Source organism: Mastomys coucha, unplaced genomic scaffold, assembly GCF_008632895.1.
Source record: "Mastomys coucha isolate ucsf_1 unplaced genomic scaffold, UCSF_Mcou_1 pScaffold15, whole genome shotgun sequence".
Lineage (NCBI taxonomy): Eukaryota > Metazoa > Chordata > Mammalia > Rodentia > Muridae > Mastomys > Mastomys coucha.
The window spans coordinates 150,054,071-150,076,111 of record NW_022196897.1 but is presented as its reverse complement, the minus strand read 5'-3'; the positions used below and the strand labels follow the sequence as shown (position 1 = coordinate 150,076,111).

The following is a 22,041-nucleotide window of genomic DNA, read 5'->3' as shown; positions in this document are numbered from 1 at the left end:
ATTGAGCAGAAAACTCTTCCATAAGCCTCTGGCATCACTTCTTCCAGGCACACTTGACAATACACTTAGAAGAGCAAGGCTGTTAGGCAGAGTAACTCATCACCTTGTTCTCTGTACTTGCATTAAGACCATTTCTTTCCACTCTTACCAGACATGCACACATGGCTTGACATTGGTCTTGAGCTGCTCCCACCCACTCCTCTGCCTGGTGATAGAAGTGTTTGTGAGCTTCTTACTGCTCAAATTTCCTTCCATTACTGCTCTGTTTTGCAAGTTAAATGTTTTCTATGACCTTCCATCTCAACAGCTTTAAGCCTCTCTCACAGCACGGAATGTCTTACTCCTCATTACTGCTTCCAGGCAAGCAGGGCAGCAGTACGTGAGCAGCTTGGAGATGCAGAGTATACCTGGAGGAGCTGAGTGGCTGTGGCTCTCTGCTCCGGGCTTTTTACCAGACACTGCTTCACAAAATCCATGAAGTTGTCGGACCACAGCTCTGGCTTACGGAATGTGGGAGGAGGGTTTGTAGGAATCATGAATATTGCCTAGTTTAAAAAAAAAGAGCAGGTAAAATAAAGATGACACTTCAATACAAACAACTACATTTGCTTAGTAAAATGATTTATATATCCAAACACAAATCATGTCCACGTGGAGTACAGCAACCAGAGAATCTAAGAACTGTTCTCCTTCCCTTTGATCACACTCAGTTCTACTCTAAATCTTACAGTGTCAAAAACAATGAAAGAATCTTTGTGTGTATGTGTGTGTGTGTGTGTGTGTGTGTGTGTGTGTGTGTGTGTGTGAGAGAGAGAGAGAGAGAGAGAGAGAGAGAGAGAGAGAGAGAGAGAGAGAGAGAAAATAGAGGCTAAAGAGAGACTATGGCACTAGGTGGATGCCAGGCAGAAGCTCTGCCACTAAGCTATTTTTCCATACCCTCAAATCATCTCTCTGAAAACAAAAAACAACAACAACAAAAAAACCCTAAGCTACTATGGGCTGCTATAAAATCAAGCACATTTAAATTCTACTTCTCAAAGATTAAGGTTATCACATATTAGGGCTGGAGAATGCTCATAGTATCACACACTGTTCCTGCAGAGGACCGAGTTCCATTCCCAGCATTCATGGTGGGCAGTTCACACCGCTTGCAACTCTAGCTTCAGGGGATCTGACACCCTCTTCTGGACTCCAAGGTAGCACACAATTAAAATAATAAATCTTTCTTTTTTTAAAAAATGTATTTATTTGTTATATGTAAGTACACTGTAGCTGTCTTCAGACACTCCATAAGAGGGTGTCAGATTTTATTATGGATGGTTGTGAGCCACCATATGGTTGCTGGGATTTGAACTCAGGACCTTTGGAAGGGCAGTCGATGCTCTTAGCCACTGAGCCATCTCTCCAGCCTCTAAATCGTTCTTTAAAAGACTATTAATTGTTGAATTTTAAATGAGGTAAACCCCACTTTATGAAAATTGAAACTATTTTGCATTAAATACTTTAAATTATTTGGGGGGGGGGGGGTGAATGGGGTTCCAAGACAGGGTTTCTCTGTGTAATCCTAGCTATCCTGGAACTTGTTCTATAGACTAAGCTTTACCTCTGAGTCTGAGGATTCACGAACCAAAAAAAGCATGAAAAAGACAACATATGAACCAAAATGGTGGTTAGTGATGAAAGTGCAAAAACACCCTGAGGAGAACACTGAGGCAAGCGCTATCTGACACGTGGTGACCCAATGGGAATCACAAAAAGTGACTAAGTAGAAAGCTCATATATTTACAAAGCTAAAAATGTGGTACATTAGCTTTTAGAAGATATATATAGCTAGAGAGATGGCTCAGCAGTTAAGAACACTGACTGTTCTTCCAGAGGTCCTAAGTTCAATTTCCAGAAACCACATGGTAACTCACAACGATCTGTTATGGGGTCTGGTGCCCTCTTCTGGTGTGTCTGAAGGGAGTGACTGTGTACTCATATACATAAAAGATATATTTAATGTATATAATTTGTAAGTCAACCTACACATTTCTATATTCTATAGCCTATATCCTTCAGGGAGACTGTCAAGCAGACACACGCTCTAGAATGGAGAAAGGACTATTCAATTAACTTTTTACTACATCTAGTGCCACGGGAAGAATATCACCTCAATAAGCATTTATCATTATATAAAATTACTTCATTTCTTGTTTAGAATGTAACCACATAACTTTCCAATAACCAGTAGCTAACCATCCAACCAGCTCTCTGCTCCCTTACCCTCATTGGATGGATATCAGCATATGGGGGCTTTCCTTCAGCCATTTCTATGGCAGTTATTCCCAGAGACCAGATGTCTGCCACACAGTTGTACCCAATTTCTTGAATAACTTCAGGAGCCATCCAAAATGGTGTTCCTATCACTGTATTCCTCTTTGCCATGGTATCCTAAAAGGAGAGGGGAGAGACCAACACGAAACATGAAAACTACTGAGAAAAAAGGAAAGGTTGGAACAATTAAAAACTGCTTTGTTCACATCAAGTGGTAAAAGGTGACACGGATGTTTGAGACTAACTGATTACTTTTTGCTTAGATCTCATTAAAGCTCCCTTCATGGGAGGGAGCCCATTACTGACACTGTTTAAACCAGTACTAATAAGAAGCACAACTGAAACACAAGATCACTGGAATATGAAGTAGTGTAGCCTCACCAACTGGCAAAATTTAGTAAACTTTAAAATATCTATATCTCTCTATCCAAGTTACTTTCTAGACATTTACTTTACATGCGAGTATCCCAAAACATACACACAAGAGTAGAATGTTTGTGATCAGGCACTACCAAGCCAGGGATCTACACCTCGGCTACTTAGGAGGCCACCTGAACAACGGAGCTCAAGGTCAGGTAGACAATGCTGCTGTACTCCATCTCAATTAATAATTGTTTATGGGCTGGAGAGATGGCTCAGTGGTTAAGAGCATTGACTGCTCTTCCAGAGGTCTTGAGTTCAATTCCCAGCAACCACATGGTGACTCACAACTATCTGTAAAGGGATCTGATGCCCTCTTCTGGTGTGTCTGGAAATAGCTACAGTATACTCATATAAATAAAATAATACATCTTTAAATAAATGAATAAATAAATAAATAAATAAATGTTTAAGCACCTAACACTTATAGTCTGAGTTACAACATCATCATCATCTTCATTACCATAAATAATTTTTTAAAAAAATCACTACACAGGTGCCTAACACTTATAATCTGAGTCCTCAGAGAGCTGAGGTAAGAAGATCACAAAGAATTCAAGGGCAGCCTGGATTACATAGTGAGTTCCAGAATGGCGGGGAACCTAGAATGAAACCTAGTCTTAAAAACATAAACAAGTAAGACCAGCCTTTAATCCCAGCACCCAAGAGACAGAGGCAAATGGATCTTTGTGCATGATTTCTAGGCCATTCTGGTCTACACAGCAAGTTCCAGGCCAGCCAGGGATACCTAATAAGAACCTACTCAAAAAGAAAAATAAGTATTACAATATACACATATATACTGAAATACCACATTAAAAATTCTCTAAAGAGACAAGCAGAGTGAACACTCACCTAGAGCCCATGCACATGAGAGACATAGCAAAAGGATCTTAATTCTGAGGCTAAACAGAACTAAATAGCAAACCCCTATTTCAAATGAAAACAGGTATGGAAAATGTGTAGGATATTGCAACACCAAAAGAAGTAGTTTACAAAATAATGAAGAACACAGCTTTATTTCTATGAAAACAAAACAACAGTCAAGACAATGCAACAGCCAGTCAACAGAAACTCAGGTGCAGCAGAGGAGCAGCCCAGAGTGATAAGCACTGTTAGGAACGGTCACAGGTAAAAGGCAGAACCACTCATTTGTTTTCCATCTTACAGACTTAGGTAACACTCCCTTGGTTTACATGTGCAATTAGAGAAATCGTCTTAAAGGTTAGATATAAGAAATGGTCCCAGGTTTCACCTGTGACTTGAAGAAAGGAACACGGCGCTTCCTACATTAATATAGCAATGTCCCAGATTGCTGCTACAGCTGATGTGCACTTAGGGAGAGGCCTTCTAAAGACAGCAAAGGTGCGGACAAGTCTCCCATCCCTATCCCCATACTCCTGAAGTGCCTGTGACTTAGGTTATGTCAGTTGGGAGCAATGACAGGTGGCACTTCTGAACTAACCTCACACTGTCCACCAAATTAAAAAGAACAACAACAAAGGAAACAACTTGGGCTTAATCATTTCCTTAGCGGAAACCTCAAATTTGCCTGCATGTTTTCTAATGCTGATACCCAAAGTTGTTTCTACTAGATTGTTTAAACCAGAAATGGATACTCACATAAAGGAAAGTGTTTTGAGAATAAGTAACCAGTGTATCCTAAACTCCAATTAGTTATAGAATTACTAAGCTCAACAGAGCAACAGAAAGGTTAGATCCAGAAACTGGGTCTTATAACTATATACACACACAATCAAAAGCCAGTCAGCTCTCCATGCCACATAGACAATTGTACTGGCTGATTTTGTGTGTCAACTTGACACAGGCTGGAGTTATTACAGAGAAGGGAGTTTCAGTTGGGGAAGTGCCTCCATGAGATGCAGCTGTGGGGCATTTTCTCAATTAGTGACCAAGGGGGTAGGGCCCCTTGTGGGTGGTGCCATCCCTGGACTGGAAGTCTTGGGTTCTATAAGAGAGCAGGCTGAGCAAGCCAGGGGAAGCAAGCCAGCAAGGAACATCTCTCTCCATGGCCTCTGCATTTAGCTCCTGCTTCCTGACCTGCTTGAGTTCCAGTCCTGACTTCCTCTGGTGATCAACAGCCATGTGGAAGTAAGCTGAATAAACCCTTTTCTCCCCAACTTGCTTTCATGGTCATGATGTTTGTGCAGGAATAGAAACCCTGACTAAGACAACAATTAATTATGCTTCCAAACTAGCTAGCATGTGAAGGACAGAATATCCCCAAACTACAAAGCACTGGTCAAGGGTGGTGGCACACACCTTTAACCCCAGCATTTTGAGCTAGAAGTCGGCAGATCTCTCTGAGTTCAAGGCCAACCTGGTCTGTATCAAAGTTCTCGACCAGCCAATACTATGTAATGACACCCTATCTCAGTTGAGGAAAAGGAGGAGGAGGAAGAAGAAGAGGAGGAGGAAGAAGAGGAACAAACTAAAATCTAGGTAGTCATATGTAAAACCCTAAACTTAAATTCTAACTAATATTTTCACCAAAGTAAGTTCAAATAAGGTAATTCTCAAATCTAGAAAACAAAACCCAGAAGAATACTGAAGTATAGATGAACTGGTATATGAGCTGGAACAGAACATCAAAGGTAAAAATCCAGAGAGAGAGAGAGAGACAGAGACAGAGAGACAGAAAGAGACAGAGACAAAGAGAGACAGAGACACAGACACAGAGAGAGACAGAGACAGAGAGATAGGCAGAGACAGAGACAGAGATATTGATTTTCCTAGAGAAGCAAGAGAGGTCAGTGGTTAAGAGTACTCCCTAGTCTTCTGGAAGACCTGAATTTGGTTCCCAACAACCATGAGGCATGGCTTACAACTGCCTGTAACTTCAGCTCCAAGAGATCCAATGCCCTCTTCGGGCTTCCAGAGGCACTGCACCCAACACACAAAAATAAAACTTTAAAATACAAATTTGAGAGAGAGAGAGACAGAGACAGAGACATAGAGAGACAGAGAGAGAAAATGTATGTGTGAGAGAGAATATGTGTGTATGAAAGAGAGAATGTGTGCATGCCCGCATGTGTGTGAAAGAGAAAGGGGAGGGGGACTATAAATATGAGCCTGCCCAGCTGGTCCTTAGTTCACACTTGCAATCCAAGCACCCTCAGCAGATGGAGGCTTCCAGACCAGGCTACACAGTGAATTTCAGGCCAGCCTCAGCTACAGGATGAGACTGCGCCTAAAAGGGAAGGAAGGAAAACCAAGAGTGATGAGGCATGCACTCGGGGGGCAGAAGCAGGGGTCTCTCTGAGTTTCAAGTTTTACAGAGGCCAGAGAGGGCTGCGCAGTAAGAACATGTCTTATTTAAAAAAACAAAAAAACAAAAAAAAACAAAAAAAACAAAACCAGGGGTGTGTGTGGGGGGCATTATCCTAAGGACAAAAATCAAATACACACTAAAAAAACTCCAGCCTCCTGACCTACCACCATACTGTGGCAGCAGGAACTTAAAAACCAAGGTCAGTGAGCACCCAGTATGCAAGAAAATGCAAGCTACATCTAACAATGAGCCAATGAGCCCGAGAGATAGTCATGTGCTGCTAACCCTGGAGGCTGAGGAAGAGGGATGGAGTCTAACACCAGCCTGGCCTACAGAAGACTGTCTCCAAAACAGAAAAAGAAACTAATTGCAGATTTCTGCTAAAGATGACAGACTGGACAAATACATCTTATTGTCACTTCTTCCCCAAACCATCTAAAAATGCAAAGCACAGCCAAAAAAATTCTGTAAGCTGGGAAGCAGATGGCAGGCTGAAGTGGAATGAGTCCCTGAGACAGGCACTGGAAACTGGGATAACACGAACCCTTCCAAATGGCTTAGAGGTGGCTGGCATCGAGAGGATGGTACAGGTGGACAACAGAACAGCAATGCTGGCTTCAAAGACTCTACGGAAGGGTTTAGAAAGCAGGCATCGAATCCCAGCCCTCAGGAGGCCGAAGCAAGGGGATGAGGAGTTCCAAGCCAGCTAAAGCTCAAAACCCTCTTGCAAAAATAAAGAAATGTCTATACAGTAAGGACGGCTAGAAGAGTGCTCGGTGACTCAGAGCTCTTCTTACTCTGTCACAGGACTGGAGTTTGGTTACCAACACCCACATCAGGTGTCCACAAATGCCTGTAATTCCAACCCCACATTGATCTGACATCTCTAATGCTGACATCTAATTCAGTGAAAGACAGGCTTGAAAGCCCATCTGTAATCCTACGTACCTCTTAGAAGATGGGAGGTGAATACAGGAGAACTTCTGGAATCTGCACCATGAACACCAAAATGCCCTCTCTCAAACATTAGTCACGGTGGAACCCCACATGCCTACCTCACCACGGCGTGCACGCATCCACACTACAATCACATACACACATAAATACACTCTCACATACTTTTAATGAAGTTTTCTTTTTTACAAATTTATTATATTATTTATACATGAGTACACCGTAGCTGTCTTCAGACACCAGAAGAGGGCATCAAATCTCATTACTGATGGTGGTGAGTCACCATGTGGCTGCTGGGAATTGAACTTAGGACCTCTGGAAGAGCAGTCAGTGCTCTTAACCGCTGAGTCATCTCTCTAGCCTATATACATACACTTTTTAAAAATGAAAACTAGCAATAAATAACAAGCTCAGTGACACTGAAGGACACAATACATGAAATTCAGCCCAGTGTCCCCTGTACTGTCCAGGAAAACCATTGGCTTAGTTGTAGAACTGTTTCCATTTTCCTACACAGATTTTCATTCACTGGTTATTTTACAAAACCAGGTAACTCTAGCTCTCCCCCCAACCCTCTTGTTTTGAACAGTTTTCTTTCTCACTGGCAAGCACTGGGTTCAGAAGGAAAATCCAGAGCCAACACTGAAGCAGGTAGGAGAGCTTCCAGCTCAGCTGCTCGGAAGCTGATAGGAGAGTCTCTGCCTTGCTGGAGGAATGTAACCTGGTTTAAGGAAGCTTTTATTACCTGATGTATCAGATTTAAACTAAAGCTCATTTCTTATGTTAGTTTTCATTTCTATAGAAGGATTGAAACATGGAACTGAATCCTAGAAAAGATCTAAAACTCCAATTAGCTCTATGATAATGTACTTGAAAATTCTACAAATTTCTACTAACACAATGAAATCAAGTATTATTTTTAAAAAGTGAGAAAGTAGGGGTTAGAGTGATGTCTCAGTCAGTAAAGCATTTGCCATGTATCCCTGAGAAGCTGAGTACAGCTCTCCACTCCACACAGCGCAGGATACTACAGCATACACCTGTAACCTCTACCTGGTGGGCAGAGACAGACGGACTCCTGGAGCTCACTAGCCAGTCAGCTTATCTGAATTAATGACCTCCGGACCAGTGAAGGACAGTGTTTCAGAAAGTGAGGTAGAGAACAACTACCATAGCCAATGTAAACTCTGGCTTCCCAGCACACAAATGTGCACATGAGCCAACAGGCATACACATAAGTGTGGACACACACACTTATTGGAATTGGCCTCTCAGGACACAGCCTACAGTACTGGTACCAGTCACCATTTCCACTTACTGTAAGTTGACCTGCGACTCCAAAGTCTGCGAGCTTTGCATGGCCTTCTGTGTTTAGCAAAATATTTCCCGCCTTGATATCTCGGTGTATTTTTCTCATAAAATGAAGGTATTCTAGTCCCTTAAGAGTTGATTGTAATATTGTAGCTATTTCATCTTCTGTTAACTGAAAAACAAAAAACAGTAAAAAGTCTCAACTCTGTTAACACTGAACAGGAGAAAAGAGAAAAGTTACATCCAAACTCCCACACAGCTGCTTCAGCCGTGCTGTGTCCTGCCTGTTCCCTATGAACTGTGAACTCCTAGCTCCGTCCTGTCTCTTCTACCCATAAGGCTCTCCCTCCCTACACCTGTCTGCAGGCCTTCCTCAGCCTGCCCAACTGTCACTCATCAGAACAGCAAGGCTTTCCTTCATGCCTCGGTTCAGTCCCTGTCCCCTTCTCTTACTTTGTCAACTCAGCAGACTTCCTGCTGGGCAGTGGTGGCGCACGCCTTTAATCCTAGCACTTTGGAGGCAGAGGCAGGCAGATTTCTGAGTTCGAAGCCAGCCTGGTCTACAAAGTGAGTTCCAGGACAGCCAAGGCTACACAGAGAAACCCTGTCTCAAAAAAACCAAAAAAAAAAAAAAAAAAAAAAAAAAAAAACCAACAAAAAAAAACCCACAAAAAACAATGCAGACTTCCTTACTACAGATGCACACTCCATGAAAACTGTCTTTTATTGCTTTCTCTCGTAGCCCTGGTATCTAGAGTGGGAACTGATATCGCTCTAGAATAATAGTCCTGGAGGCTGGCACGGGCCTCTGAGCAGCCCCTACTCCTAAACAAATCCCATCAAACCCTCACATAGCTTCCGTGTGACAACCACCTCACGCTCAGGAGTACGCTGTGGACAAAGGACCCAGGATTAGAAGGATCCAGCCTGCACTTCTGGCACGAGTTTCTTTTACTTTTATTCTAAGATTTGAAATTGCTGAATGAGGACCAGTAAGGAGAAAAATCAACAAAACAAGGACAAAAATGAAACTCGAGCAAACAGTCGAATGTAGAAATGCACAAAGAGTGAGCACCACATTATCAGCAGCACTGGTCAGAAGTGGACCCTGAACAGCGGTTCCCTAAGGAGCACAACCAGGAATCTGAAACACCTCACAGGAGGTCAGATCTTAATCCAATCAATCATGACTTTAGACTTTCAATACAGCTACCACCTTCTTAGATTTAATTATAGGGCAATTTTCTTCTGCTTAAAGTAAAAATTCTTCCGCCTTATGTGGGCCTCTTTCTAGTTTCCTGGCATCTGCCCTCCCCACCCCCATGTAGACAGCATTTATAAAACATGAGAGGCTGAGATCTACATCAGAACAGACCCACAGCCAGGAGAGCGAGCTCACTTAGCACAGCAGTACTATCAGTCTATCATCATCTTTTTTTTCTTTTTTTTGAAGACTGGTTCAATCATGAGAAATATTAACTTTTTATATCTTCCTATGGTCATATTTCTTCAAATTTAAACAATACTTCTAGTCATCTGTGGCTGGCAGTGGTCACACTAAATGGTTTTTATGTAACGCACAGCAAAATAATAAGTCATGCAGATTAATAAACTAGTACTAAGCTATCATTAGATTCAAAATTTGCCATCACATAGCCTTTAAAAGATCAAGTATTTTTAAAAGTCATTCTACAGCAGCCAGGCATGGTAGGGAGAATGACACAGGAAGTGTGAGTTCAAGGCCAGCCTGGACTACATTGTCAGCTCCAGGTTGCTTACTCCTCCCCATGAAAGCCTGTATTAAAAAATGAAAATTTGGGCTGGAGAGATGGCTCAGTGTACTTATACATAATAAACAGGCTGGAGGGGGCGGGGCTGGAGAGATGGCTCAGTGTACTTATATATAATAAACAGGCCAGAGAGGGCGGGGCTGGAGAGATGGCTCAGTGTACTTATACATAATAAACAGGCCGGAGGGGGCGGGGCTGGAGAGATGGCTCAGTGTACTTATACATAATAAACAGGCCGGAGGGGGCGGGGCTGGAGAGATGGCTCAGTGTACTTATACATAATAAACAGGCCGGAGGGGGCGGGGCTGGAGAGATGGCTCAGTGTACTTATACATAATAAACAGGCTGGAGGGGGCGGGGCTGGAGAGATGGCTCAGTGTACTTATACATAATAAACAGGCCGGAGGGGGCAGGGCTGGAGAGATGGCTCAGTGTACTTATATATAATAAACAGGCCGGAGGGGGCGGGGCTGGAGAGATGGCTCAGTGTACTTATACATAATAAACAGGCTGGAGGGGGCAGGGCTGGAGAGATGGCTCAGTGTACTTATATATAATAAACAGGCCGGAGGGGGCAGGGCTGGAGTGAGGGAAAAAAAAGAACTCTCAAAGCTCGGTAAGAGGACTAGCACCCACGCAGGGTGCCATGATGCTAGGCTGTAGTTTCAGCACTCGAGAATCATCACGGAAAGAGGACCTGGAATTCACAATCACCCCAAGACTTGTCTCAAAAAATACAAATAAAAGTGAGCAAATATTTTTAAAAAAATGAAAATTCATCCCCAAACCATGACTTAATAACTGTTTCAACTAATAAGAAATAAAATAAGGAATAAGTGAGTATCAAGCTGCCACATTTAGAAGGGAACTGAGCAAGGGGGCTGCTGACCCTGTAACCTAGCACTCGGGCTGGGCTGGAAGGATCAAAGGTAAGAGACTATCATTGTGTGAGGTTGGAGGAGCTGAGTAAGAGAGCAGAGAGTCAAGGAAAGGGAAAATGACAGACATTTCTCCATGTGCAGAAGCACAAACACACAAAAGGCCAGAGAAAGTAGGTGAAACTGCTCTCCCGGAGCACTGTCCTAGGAGGTAAGCTTACCGTCTTGTTTCGTAGCCGAATGATATCAGATACAGAACCAGCCCCACAGTACTCCATAACAATCCACAGGTCTGTGTTCTTAAAGTAGCTGCCATAATATTTGACTACATGAGGGCTGCAAAGAGACACAATACAATTTAGTGGAATGTTCATCAAACATTTTAACTCATTCTGTTCAATGCTTGGAAAGTAATTCCTCATCTCATAAAAAGAATCACAGATTCTCAAAAAAATTAGCCTGAACACAGAACTGATAAAAGAGACATGAAATATGTGACCAGCCAACATAAAGGAATCTAAGAAATAACGGCCAACCACATACTAAATACCACAAGTCCACGGAACATGTTAGAGGAATGGTTAATACGTAGTGTTACTATATCCTGGGATTAGAGACATGGATCATCTGTTAAGAGCACTTGCTGGGGGGGCTAGAGAGATGGCTCAGCGGTTAAGAGCACCGACTACTCTTCTGAAAGTCCTGAGTTCAAATCCCAGCAACCACATGGTGGCTCACAACCATCTGTAACTCCAATCCAGAGACCTGAAGCCCTCTTTTGTCCTTTGGCACCAGGCATACAAGTGATGCACAGACATGAAATTTAAATTAAAAAAAAAAAATAGCTTAAGAGAGGGGAAGTAGGCTATAAAAGAGTAAAGCAAACACAGTTAGACTCCCAACGTGACAGGGACAGAGAGAGATACATAACTATGATATAATTTTTTTTCTTTCTTTTTTTTCCCAAAAGTCATGATATAATTGGGAGTAACAAAAACATCACTATATAGTATAAAGAAAGACTACTTAGCATCAAATCTGGGCACCAAGTAAGAAATATGTGAGAAGTCAAGCATCTCAGGAAAATGAGCAATCTGTCTCAACAACCGTGCCGTTAGCAGCTGGACTACTGATAAAAGCCAGGTTGCACAGCAACAAAAAATGCTAAAACTATCCTGGCTTCCTTGACTTTGGATTTCAAACACCCCTTCTGTTAGCATTCTGTCCAAGCTCCGCCCCACAATTACCTGGCAACAGCCAGATACGCCCAGCTCACTATAAAAGTAGCTGCTTGCCCCCCTCCTCACTCTCTTGCTCTAGCTCTTCCCTTCCTGCTCCTGCCCTCTCCCTATTCCCTCCCCCGCTCTCTCTCCACGTGCTCATGGCTGGCCTCTACTCCTCTTCTCTTCTCCCTCTCCCTCTCTCTGCCTTTCTCTGCCTCTACTACCCTCTTCACTACCCTCCCCATGTCCTGAATAAACTCTATTCCCCTCAGGGGGAAGGGATACCTCAGCATGGGCCCACTGAGACACCCCACACCTCACCACACCTCCATAAGACATATTCCCCTCTTTATCTTTTTTTTTTTTTTTTTTTTTTTTTTTTTTTTTTTTTTTTTTTTGGTTTTTTGAGACAGGGTTTCTCTGTGTAGCCCTGGCTGTCCTGGAACTCACTCTGTAGACCAGGCTGGCCTTGAACTCAGAAATTCATCTGCCTCTGCCTCCCAAGTGCTGGGATTAAAGGCATGTGCCCCCACTGCCTGGCTCTATATCTTTTTATAAACACATCATCTTCATCCTTGGGACATATGCCAGTGGCAAAGAAAACACGGCACGGAGTATTTGTAAAAGCACAGGTAACTGAGTGATTGCGGTTCACAATACTGGGTGCTCTGCTCTCTCCTCCTGCAGGCACTTACTTTATTGTGCAAGTGCACTATTGGGATAAGATCTGTACAACCTTGTACTGCCAGCTAAGATTTCTTGCACTGCTCATGCCTGGACCACGAACTCCCAGAGAACAGAGGAAGCCTACTGACACTCTTCCTCCAGCCGCTTTTTCTAGTAAGCCAGGCAAATGCCCTCTAAACCCTCTTTACTCAAAAGACAGTGACATAAAAATAAAACAAAGAAGCAAACAGACAAAACTCCCAAGACACAAGGAAGAACTCTGCCCTGTCCTTTTTTTTTTAATCCAGTTTAACACAGAGGATCTTTAAAACATCATTTCTTAGTACATGATGCTCTTGCAGAGGACCCAGGTTCAGATCCCAGCACCCACATAGCAGCTCACAACTGTCCATAACTCAATTCCAGGGGATGTGATATATCTCTAGCCTCCACAGGCTTCAGGACGACATGTGGGCTTGCATACACACATGCAGGCATATATACATGCAGGCATACACACATGCAGGCATACACATAAAAAAGTAAACATAAATAAATCTTTAAAAATCAAATCTTTAGTTAGAAGCATTTCCATACTTTGTCTAGACACACTAACTAACTAAAGAGAGCTCGAGTCAGTGAATCATGTGGAGAAGAAAACCTGCTAACCTTATTCCACCAATCCAGCTGTGGGGTTGGGTGGGTGTAGTATGGTAGCCGGTAACCACAAAGAGAGGAATAAATAAAGCAGGAGGCAGATGAGCAGCAGCTGTACTTCAAAGTCAGAGAGACCTGAGGTCGCTGCAAAATAACAAGATGCACTCCCCACGGTGTGCTGCTGAAGCCTGACCAACAGGAGGAACGGAGTCATCTGACCAGACTGGCCTCAGAGCGACAGACAATGCCTCTGGTGCAAACCTCCCAGAGGCACTCCCAGGACCTGGCACAGTCCATCACAGTACTGGCACATCTAACAGTGCCAGCCTATGCCTGCTCCGTCAACCAGCATGTTGTCATGGAACTTCAGGGCAGATCACGTGCTCTTTTGTGGTTGACTCTGGGGCCAACTTCCTGCTTAGAACTTAACAAATCTTAGTTCCTCAAAAATAAAAAACTTACGTATTCTTGACTCGAATCATTCTTAACGGCAAAAAAGAAACAGTACCTAAGCAAATATTCTCTTTTTATACACCAATCTGCTATTCTATGATTTCTGAAGCTAAAAAGTATTTGAATTATCTTAGCTACCTGTGCAACAGGAAGTAAGAGGGACCTCTAAAAGGTCTGATTGATGAAGGAAAAAATACAAAAATGGAAACTGAATTATCTACAAAAACATACACGCTTTCTTATATTTTTCAGAAATTACATGCCTAGTGATTCCCAACCCCACCTCCCTGAGAACTTCTCAGCTCAGTCTGCAGGCGCCAAGCTGTGCAGTAATCCCCACAGATGCAGACGCCCGCTCACTTATTCTGTCAAAGGACCCCACATGCTTTACCTGTCACACTGCTGCATTATGGAGATTTCTTTGATTATCTCCTGCAGGTCTGATTCCACAGGCACTTGCTTGATCGCAACAATCTGGCCAGTCTCTTTATGAATAGCCTTGTACACACTGCCATAAGACCTGCATTGGGGGAAGGAGGCCATTCATAAAGCACTGAGACACAAGACCAGGTGTGGCACAATCCCAAGAATGGCCCAAGGTCCCGAAAGTGGTGAGCTTATGATCTGAACCATTCGGTCTGACCTCGGTGCCCCTCCTCTCTTCACAGCAACACACTACATGTTGCTACTTCACAACCAGTCTCTCTGTCTTAATTCCTCTCATGTGCTGCAAGGCTTAAAACATAGAATCTCATGAAAATCCAAGTCTCTTTCGTGCCAGAATCAGATGAACGGTGCATTCAAATCTTTTTAACTTGTGTTTCACCTTCCCTGAAAAGCTTATCAAAAGCTCACTCAAAACATGTTAGAACCTTATAGACATTTTTTTCATTAATACCTTGGGCAGCATTCAGTGATATGAGAAAAATCATATTTCAAATTTCTCAAACATGCTGGGTGATGGTGGCACACAACTTTAATCCCAGCACTCAGGAGGCTGAGGCTGGCAGATCTCTGTAAGATCAAGGCCAGCCTGGTCTACAGAGGGAATTCTAGGACAGCTAGGGAGGGCTACAAGGAAAAAACCTTGCCTCAAAAAACTAAAAAACCAAAAAGAATAAATAAATTTCATGAACACACCTATTTCTACACACTATCTTGGTGAAGAGAAAATCAATATAAAGAATGTGGCCTAAGATGTCAAAATAAAAGAGCTTTATCACTGCCAAGAAGGAGTTATCTCAATGTCAAAATAGATTTTAAAAACTTCTCTAAAAGAAGAAAGAAATATCTATGAATGCAGAGCACATAAAAGGTTCTATCTGAATACCTTGTACTTGAAGAGGACTAAAGATGCTCAAAGGAGCTTCAAACAGTGTTTTATCACAGAGAACAACTGTTGAGCAAGTGAGTGGGGAGACCCAGCCAGCGCCCTCTGCTCCTTGCTAAAATAACCCTCAATTAGGACAAATGGAGATAGGCTGTGCCATTTCTCTTCCTGGTGAATGTACCAGCTGCAAGAATCTAACTAGATCTGGCCAGCGCGGGGTTAGAATTCTCGAGACTGTCTTCCCAGGTAAGACAGGCAAGCAAGGCTGGCCATTTTCACTTGTCACTTTCCGCCCTGCTTTGGATACTGTCAAGGGGAATGACGCTTGAAACTAACAAAACCACCTTGTGACCGTAGGAACTGCCCAGAGCAACCACTGTCAAGTCAACTATACACCTGGGGAAGATCTACTCGTCTGTCAATGTGTGCCTCCGCAGTTAGCCAAGCAGGCACTGACATCCACAGTCCTTTTAGAAACACCAGACTGAGCATCTGTACAAGAATCTGTGTGTCGGCTTCAGGCTGGAGCGAGTTTTGATGAGTGCAGAACTCTTCCCCTCAGATGCGTACTGTGGTTTTCCCACACCTACTGCCCCTGGAAACCTGTGCTCCTTCACAGGTAAGCTCTCCAGTGTCCCAGGCTTTAACATTCATTAGCCATGAGACTATGGGAACAATCTGTTATTATCTGATAATAAAAATGTAACGAAGGCTAGGAATGTAGCTCAGTGACAGAGCACGTGCCTAATGTACATGTGGCTCTAAGACTGAAGGGGAAAAAAAAGGAAAAACTTAAATAAGCCACCATGTACCACTTGAAATGACAGAAGACGAGGCTCCGTCCAACCCTCCAGGTGCTCAGCCTGGCTCAAGCTGTGGCTCTGCCCTGCCTCAGAACCACAGGATTTCGTCAAAAGAGCATGGCCACAGCTCCAGAACTCGGTATGCTTCTTCAGCACATGCTCACTTTGAGAACAAGCCACAAGTCACCAGAAATCACAACCCTTTCCTGAGGGAGCATCTGAAGATGCTGTGGCATCTGTATTCGAGGAGAAGTGCAGGTAGGGTCTTCCTTCAGGGTCATGCGGGTTCCATGAAACCTGCTCAGGCTCATAACATCAGCATGACAAAACTCCAAGTTCAATGAGATGATAGCACGAGAAAAGATCTTTAGAGGGAAATTCTCAAGTTCTTTGCTGAAGACATCCATATCTAAACACAATTTAAAAGAAAAATAAAAAAAATCAGTGAGCTTGTTTTTTTCCTAACATGGTATTTCTGACATTTTCTGTGTATAACTGTGATATTTCCTATATTAAGCACCCCAAGCAATATTCCTGCTAAGAATACCTAATTGTACTTAAAGAGTTAAGATATAGCTTTGAAAAATGCTTCAGCTAATATACTCAGAAACAACAGTTTTAACTTACTAACCACTCAGTGTGTGACAATCACCATACCCAGTACTTCTCTATTATTTCATGCAATTCTTCCATGACACCATATAATACATATTGTTATTATCCCCACTTTATAGATAAATGTTATGAAGCTCCAAAATATATAAGCTCATCTGCTATGACTAATCAACAGGACACCAAGACTTTTAACCTGGGTCTGTGTGACTTCATTACTCTAACATGCTTTTATTAAAAATAAAAAAACCAGCTAGCTACATATATAATTATGTCTATAAATTTATATCCTATTCCAAAAACAACCCGTGAACACTGTTTGATGAAGGCCCATGGACTAATCGCCTTCAGGAGAATATCAAGAATGCCAAGCTAAAGCTATAGACAGCAGACAAGAGATACAGAGAGACTTCCGCCCCTCATACCTTTACTGAAGCCTGAACGGCTGGTTGTCTTCCACCATCTTGGGCTTGTCATGGGGCATCACAACTCACGTTCTCTTCCTTCCTTCCTTCCCCTGCTTGATTTTTCTGCTGGATCCCAAAGAGTACTTTCCCAACTAACAGAAAGTTGAAGACTCGTGTTTTTAACAAGGAGGTAATCCATGAAGATGTAGTCCATGTAATCCAGAATTGCATTTGTTATTACCACAGATCTGTGTTAAACATGAATAATACTAAACTCTCAGGGGAGGGGGGGCTTGGCTCCGGCAGAGCATGGGCCTAGCATGCGCATGACCCTGGGTTCAATCCCTAGCACCACTGAGAAAGGTAAAAAGTATATGGTCAAGTCAGTCATTAGTCAAAGGGATTCTGGACAGACTGAAATTTCACATACAGCACATACTTGTTTACTTAACGCATCAACTATCTCTGAATCATATGAACTTATTATGCATCCGAACGTTAAACACTTAAGGCATCCCAGGCATTTTAATGCACTGATCATTACAGAAGGAATGAACACATAGAACTAAATTGCAATGATATGCAGAAGTGTAAGAAACGCTGACATAATGCCCTGCTGTGTCAGTGAAAGTCAGTCACAGCCCATCATCTACTACTGAATGTCACTGTGGCACATTTCAGAACATCCACCAGAAACTGGTATGTTAAGAAGCCCACTGGTTCCCACCTGGGATGCTGGATCTCCCAAGAAGATGCGAACAGCTCGTAGTTTATTTGCTCTTTTTCACAAAGCTGCACCAGAAATGCTGAGTTCCTCAACAGCATACAAAATTGACTAAGTCTAACTTTTTGTTTTGTTTTATGTTTTGTTTTGTTTTGTTTGGGAGACAGGTTCTTACTGTGTAGCTGGCCTGGAATCTGCTATGTACGGTAGACCTGCCTCAAACTCACGAAGATCTGCCTGTTTCTACCTCCTAAATGCTGGAATTAAATGTGTATCTCCATCCTGGCTGGCTTCCTAAAACATAAATGAATTATAATCTAATTAGTTTTCCTGTTGACGATATAAAACCATCTGCATCACAGAGTCTGTAAGAGGAAACAACAGATGACTTAATTTTAAAAAGCCTGGAGTTCACTAAATCTGTTTAGTGATAAGAGTGAAGAATGCGAAGGCACTGCCAGCAGCAGATGCACCTCCCCAGCACCTAGAGCCATGCTGACACAGGCATTCTTTCTTTTGCACGGGGTCAAGTGTCATACCATGAGAAGTTCACATCCTTCAGCTGCTAGACATGGAGGAAGACTGGGACCCACAGGTCAGACGTACTTTACCTATACTCACCCTTCTCCAAGCTTCTCTAAGACATCAAACACCTCTTCTGGCTGTTTAGTTAAACTGTCTTCATCCAACTTTTTCAGCTGCCTGTGGATGAAGAATTATAAACACAAAATGTGTCTTACTTGCAAATAAAAAATAGAGAACATTATATTTTACAATTACTCTTCTAGGAACTGCTCTATGAAGTCCAAGTTCTCTACTAGTAACTAATAGTTAAGGCAAGCTAAGAGGTTTGTTTTGTTTTGTTTTTGTTTTTTAAGTCAGGCTCAGATTGTAACTCAGATTAGCATCAAACTCACAATCCCCCCGCCTCAGCCTCTCATGTGTTAGGATTATAGGTGTATACCACCATTCCTGGCTCCTTTAAAGGACATTAACAGATTGTTCTGTGGGAGGGATACGTTTGCTAGGTCACCCAATGAGCACATTCTTGACCAGAACATAAAGAAACAAATTTCAGTTCAACATCTATATGAATTTTCTAATAAGATGAGCTGCCCTAGAGTGATACAGACTGCCTTGAGAAGGCCAAGTTCTGTATGGCTGGAAAACTATGGAAAACAAGATAGGTGACTGAAATGCTATAGTACAGACTCAAACATTATGTAAATTAATTCTATGAGTTTAAATAGCATAGTTATCTCTTTAAAAAGAAAAGAAAGGTGTGTAAGTAACACTGTTTATTTAAGCCTGAACTGGACTAGCTGACCTTTTCCCTGTATTGGGAAAGTTTTGGCCATCTTGTCTACCCAATTAAGTTCTATAGGTAACACAAAAACAGGAAGTAGAAAGCAGACATTTATACAGAAGCAAAAGTACAAACTAACTTGGCAGCAATCTAACTAAGACCTTCCCCACCACGATCAGCCATGGACCTTTCACAAGTGCCAAAAATCAAATGGGTCACTCACTACTTCTACACAGCTCAAACTCTGCAACAATGCTAGACACTCATAATAAACTGGAGAGGTTATAAAGCAACATTCAGATTTAAAACTCTGAGACCTCTAATAAAACACATTAACAGACAAAGAATTTGCTGTAGAGAGAGTATGTGTGTGAGAGTCTATGTGTGTATGTGTGCGTCTTCTACACAATGGTTTCCTGAAACTACAAAAGACAACAAAGAAGAGACAGCTCAGGAAACGGTGAAATATGGAAGCAGTCACACTCTAAAAAAAAAGGCTGGAGCTATCTGAACAATACCAATTCTTAAAAGAAATTACTTTAAATAAAAATAGAAAAATCCAAAGGATATAAAGTTAAAAATAAAATAAAAGGCTGACCACATGAAATATAACTAACAGCAGTCCCTGACCTCAAAGGGGCGAGCCCGCACCATTTTATAAAGAAATAGAGAGAGTGCAATGCTTCAATTCAAAGATCAACCAACACACTGACATTTGGAGATTCAAAAGATCCTAAAACCAAAATCCCAATGACTTCATTAAAACTCCCAGCTTCAAAACAACAGGGCTGAAGTGAAACCCCTCTTAAGCTTCAGAAGTGATATTTCTACGAACTCTTAAAACCAACAGCTCGTATGCTGGGAGTTTTTGGTAAAAGCCCCAATCGTAGCTGTATAAACAATGGACAATACCTCATTTATCGAGAATAAACTCTTATAAACAGCTTATATAAAGGAAGATCTGATTCCCTTTCAAGTGTTGACTCTTAGTTTAACAAAAGCAAAAGTCGCTATTTCAGAGACCACAGAATAACAAAGGAAACTGCCAGGGCCCTAAGAGACAGTTGCAAGACTCGATAAGGCTTGGACAGATAAACTTTAAACAATCTTAGTGAGGGTTTTGTTTTGCACCTAGAGTTTTTAAAACACTCCAAACTTAAAGAAGCTTTATTATCTCTGGTGCCAAATAAACAAGAGATGGTCAGAAAAATATTTGCTAAACAGATAAACCAACGTAAGGGTGGCAATCACATAACCTTGAAAGCAATCACTGTGTTCTCCGTGTTATCAAAATAGACTTTCATTCTTTCTTTTTTTGAGACAGGGTTTCTTTCTCTCTGTAGCACTGGCTGTCCTGGAACTCACTCTATAGGCAGGTTGGCTTCAAGCTCAGAGTTTCGTCTGCTTCTGCCTTCCAGAAGAATGCTGGGATTAACACCTGCCTCATGAAAATAAAATTTCTTCTGAGACGCTAACTAATAGGTTATCAACAAATAAATTTCTATAAACCATCTGCTAAGTGGCTGAGTCCTTAAGGATGAGGAGGACTATACCACCCAAAGAGTCTTGACTTTGGTGAGCTGTGGTGACGAGGTTTGCACAGTGGTGACATCCTATGCCAGTTTTCACTTGCTCATAATGAGTAGGCCTGGCCAATGCAAATACACACACCAAATATTGGTGACGTTCCTCTCCTATGTCAGCCGACATAGGAATGGCCAGCATCCCAGGAATGTGTCCTAAGCCTTCCACTACACCATTAGCCAACAGCAACTTACATTTTAAAATCACTAACTCTCGCAAGACACCGATCCATCATTAGCCATTGAGTCACACACAAATGTCAAGCTCATGACTGCAGAGAGCATTTCCTCCTCTGAGACTGTTGGGATGCACACCATCTGAACGCACACCATCTGAACCTCTCAACAAGACATCTGTATTTTTCTAAACACAAGGTGTTATGAAGCGATCTCGCAGATGACTAATTCTCAATCAACTATCCTATGTCAGAACTCTCAGAGGCTCAATGCATTTATGCATATTTATCCCTCTAACAGAATTTTACAGATTACAACAACTATAAAAGGTAACTGGAACATTTTAATAACAAAGTTGTCAAGTCCAGTGGCTTCTGCCTGTAATCTCAGCACTCAGGAGGCTGAGGCAGGCAGCCAGATGCTGCAAGACAGTAGAGCGTTTGAGGACAGCCTGAGACACTGTGTGAGACCCTGTCCTGAAATAAACAAAAAGGGTAGCTAAATTAACTGTGCCTTCTTCACGTGAATATTAAGATTCTAACTCAGAGAACCTCAGAATATGAGATTGCATCTGGAGATAGGAAACTTTGAAAGTGGAAGAGATGAGGGCACAGACAGATACAAACAAGGACCACACGAAAAGGTGGGCAAAATGTGGTCATATGTAAGCCAAAGACATCTGATTTCAGACTTCCAGCCTCCAGAGTGGCAACTAAACAAAAAAATTAAATTAATTTCTGTTGTTTAAACCATCCAGGTGTGGTGCTTGTTATAGTAATTTGAACTACTTAATTCTGATAATAAAATGCAGCGGGCCACTAGCTACAATGAACAAGACAGCACCAATCATACTGCAACACTCTTCTCTTGCACTTTATTACAGGTCTTAAAATCCAAAAGGTGTAAGAATGAGCAAAGTTGCCAGGCTGTGGTGGTGCAATCAGGAAGCAAAGGCAGGAGGATCTCTGTGAGTTCAAGGCCAGCCTGGTCTACAGACTGACTTCTAGGACAACCAGAACATTTACACAGAGAAACCCTGTCTTGGGGAAAAAAAGGAAGGAAGGAAGGAAGGGAGGGAGGAAGGGAGAGAGGGAGGGAGGAAGGGAGGGAGGGAGGGAGGGGGAAGGGGAGGGAGGGGG

The 22,041-nt window shown here is 42.3% G+C and overlaps 1 protein-coding gene across 2 annotated transcripts in view; it reads right to left on the bottom strand.

Annotated features, from left to right (window-relative positions):
• Positions 1 to 22,041, bottom strand: part of Stk4 (serine/threonine kinase 4) — an 87,816-nt gene that overhangs the window by 61,050 nt on the left and 4,725 nt on the right. For both annotated transcript variants that reach the window (XM_031372694.1, XM_031372693.1), the window contains exons 2-7: positions 18,458 to 18,538; positions 14,352 to 14,480; positions 11,183 to 11,297; positions 8,301 to 8,465; positions 2,266 to 2,433; positions 408 to 545 (exon numbers count right to left, since the gene is read on the bottom strand). In XM_031372694.1, coding sequence (XP_031228554.1) covers positions 408 to 545; positions 2,266 to 2,433; positions 8,301 to 8,465; positions 11,183 to 11,297; positions 14,352 to 14,368 — 603 coding nt within the window. In that variant the 5' untranslated portion in view covers positions 14,369 to 14,480; positions 18,458 to 18,538. The remainder of the gene's footprint in view (positions 1 to 407; positions 546 to 2,265; positions 2,434 to 8,300; positions 8,466 to 11,182; positions 11,298 to 14,351; positions 14,481 to 18,457; positions 18,539 to 22,041) is intronic.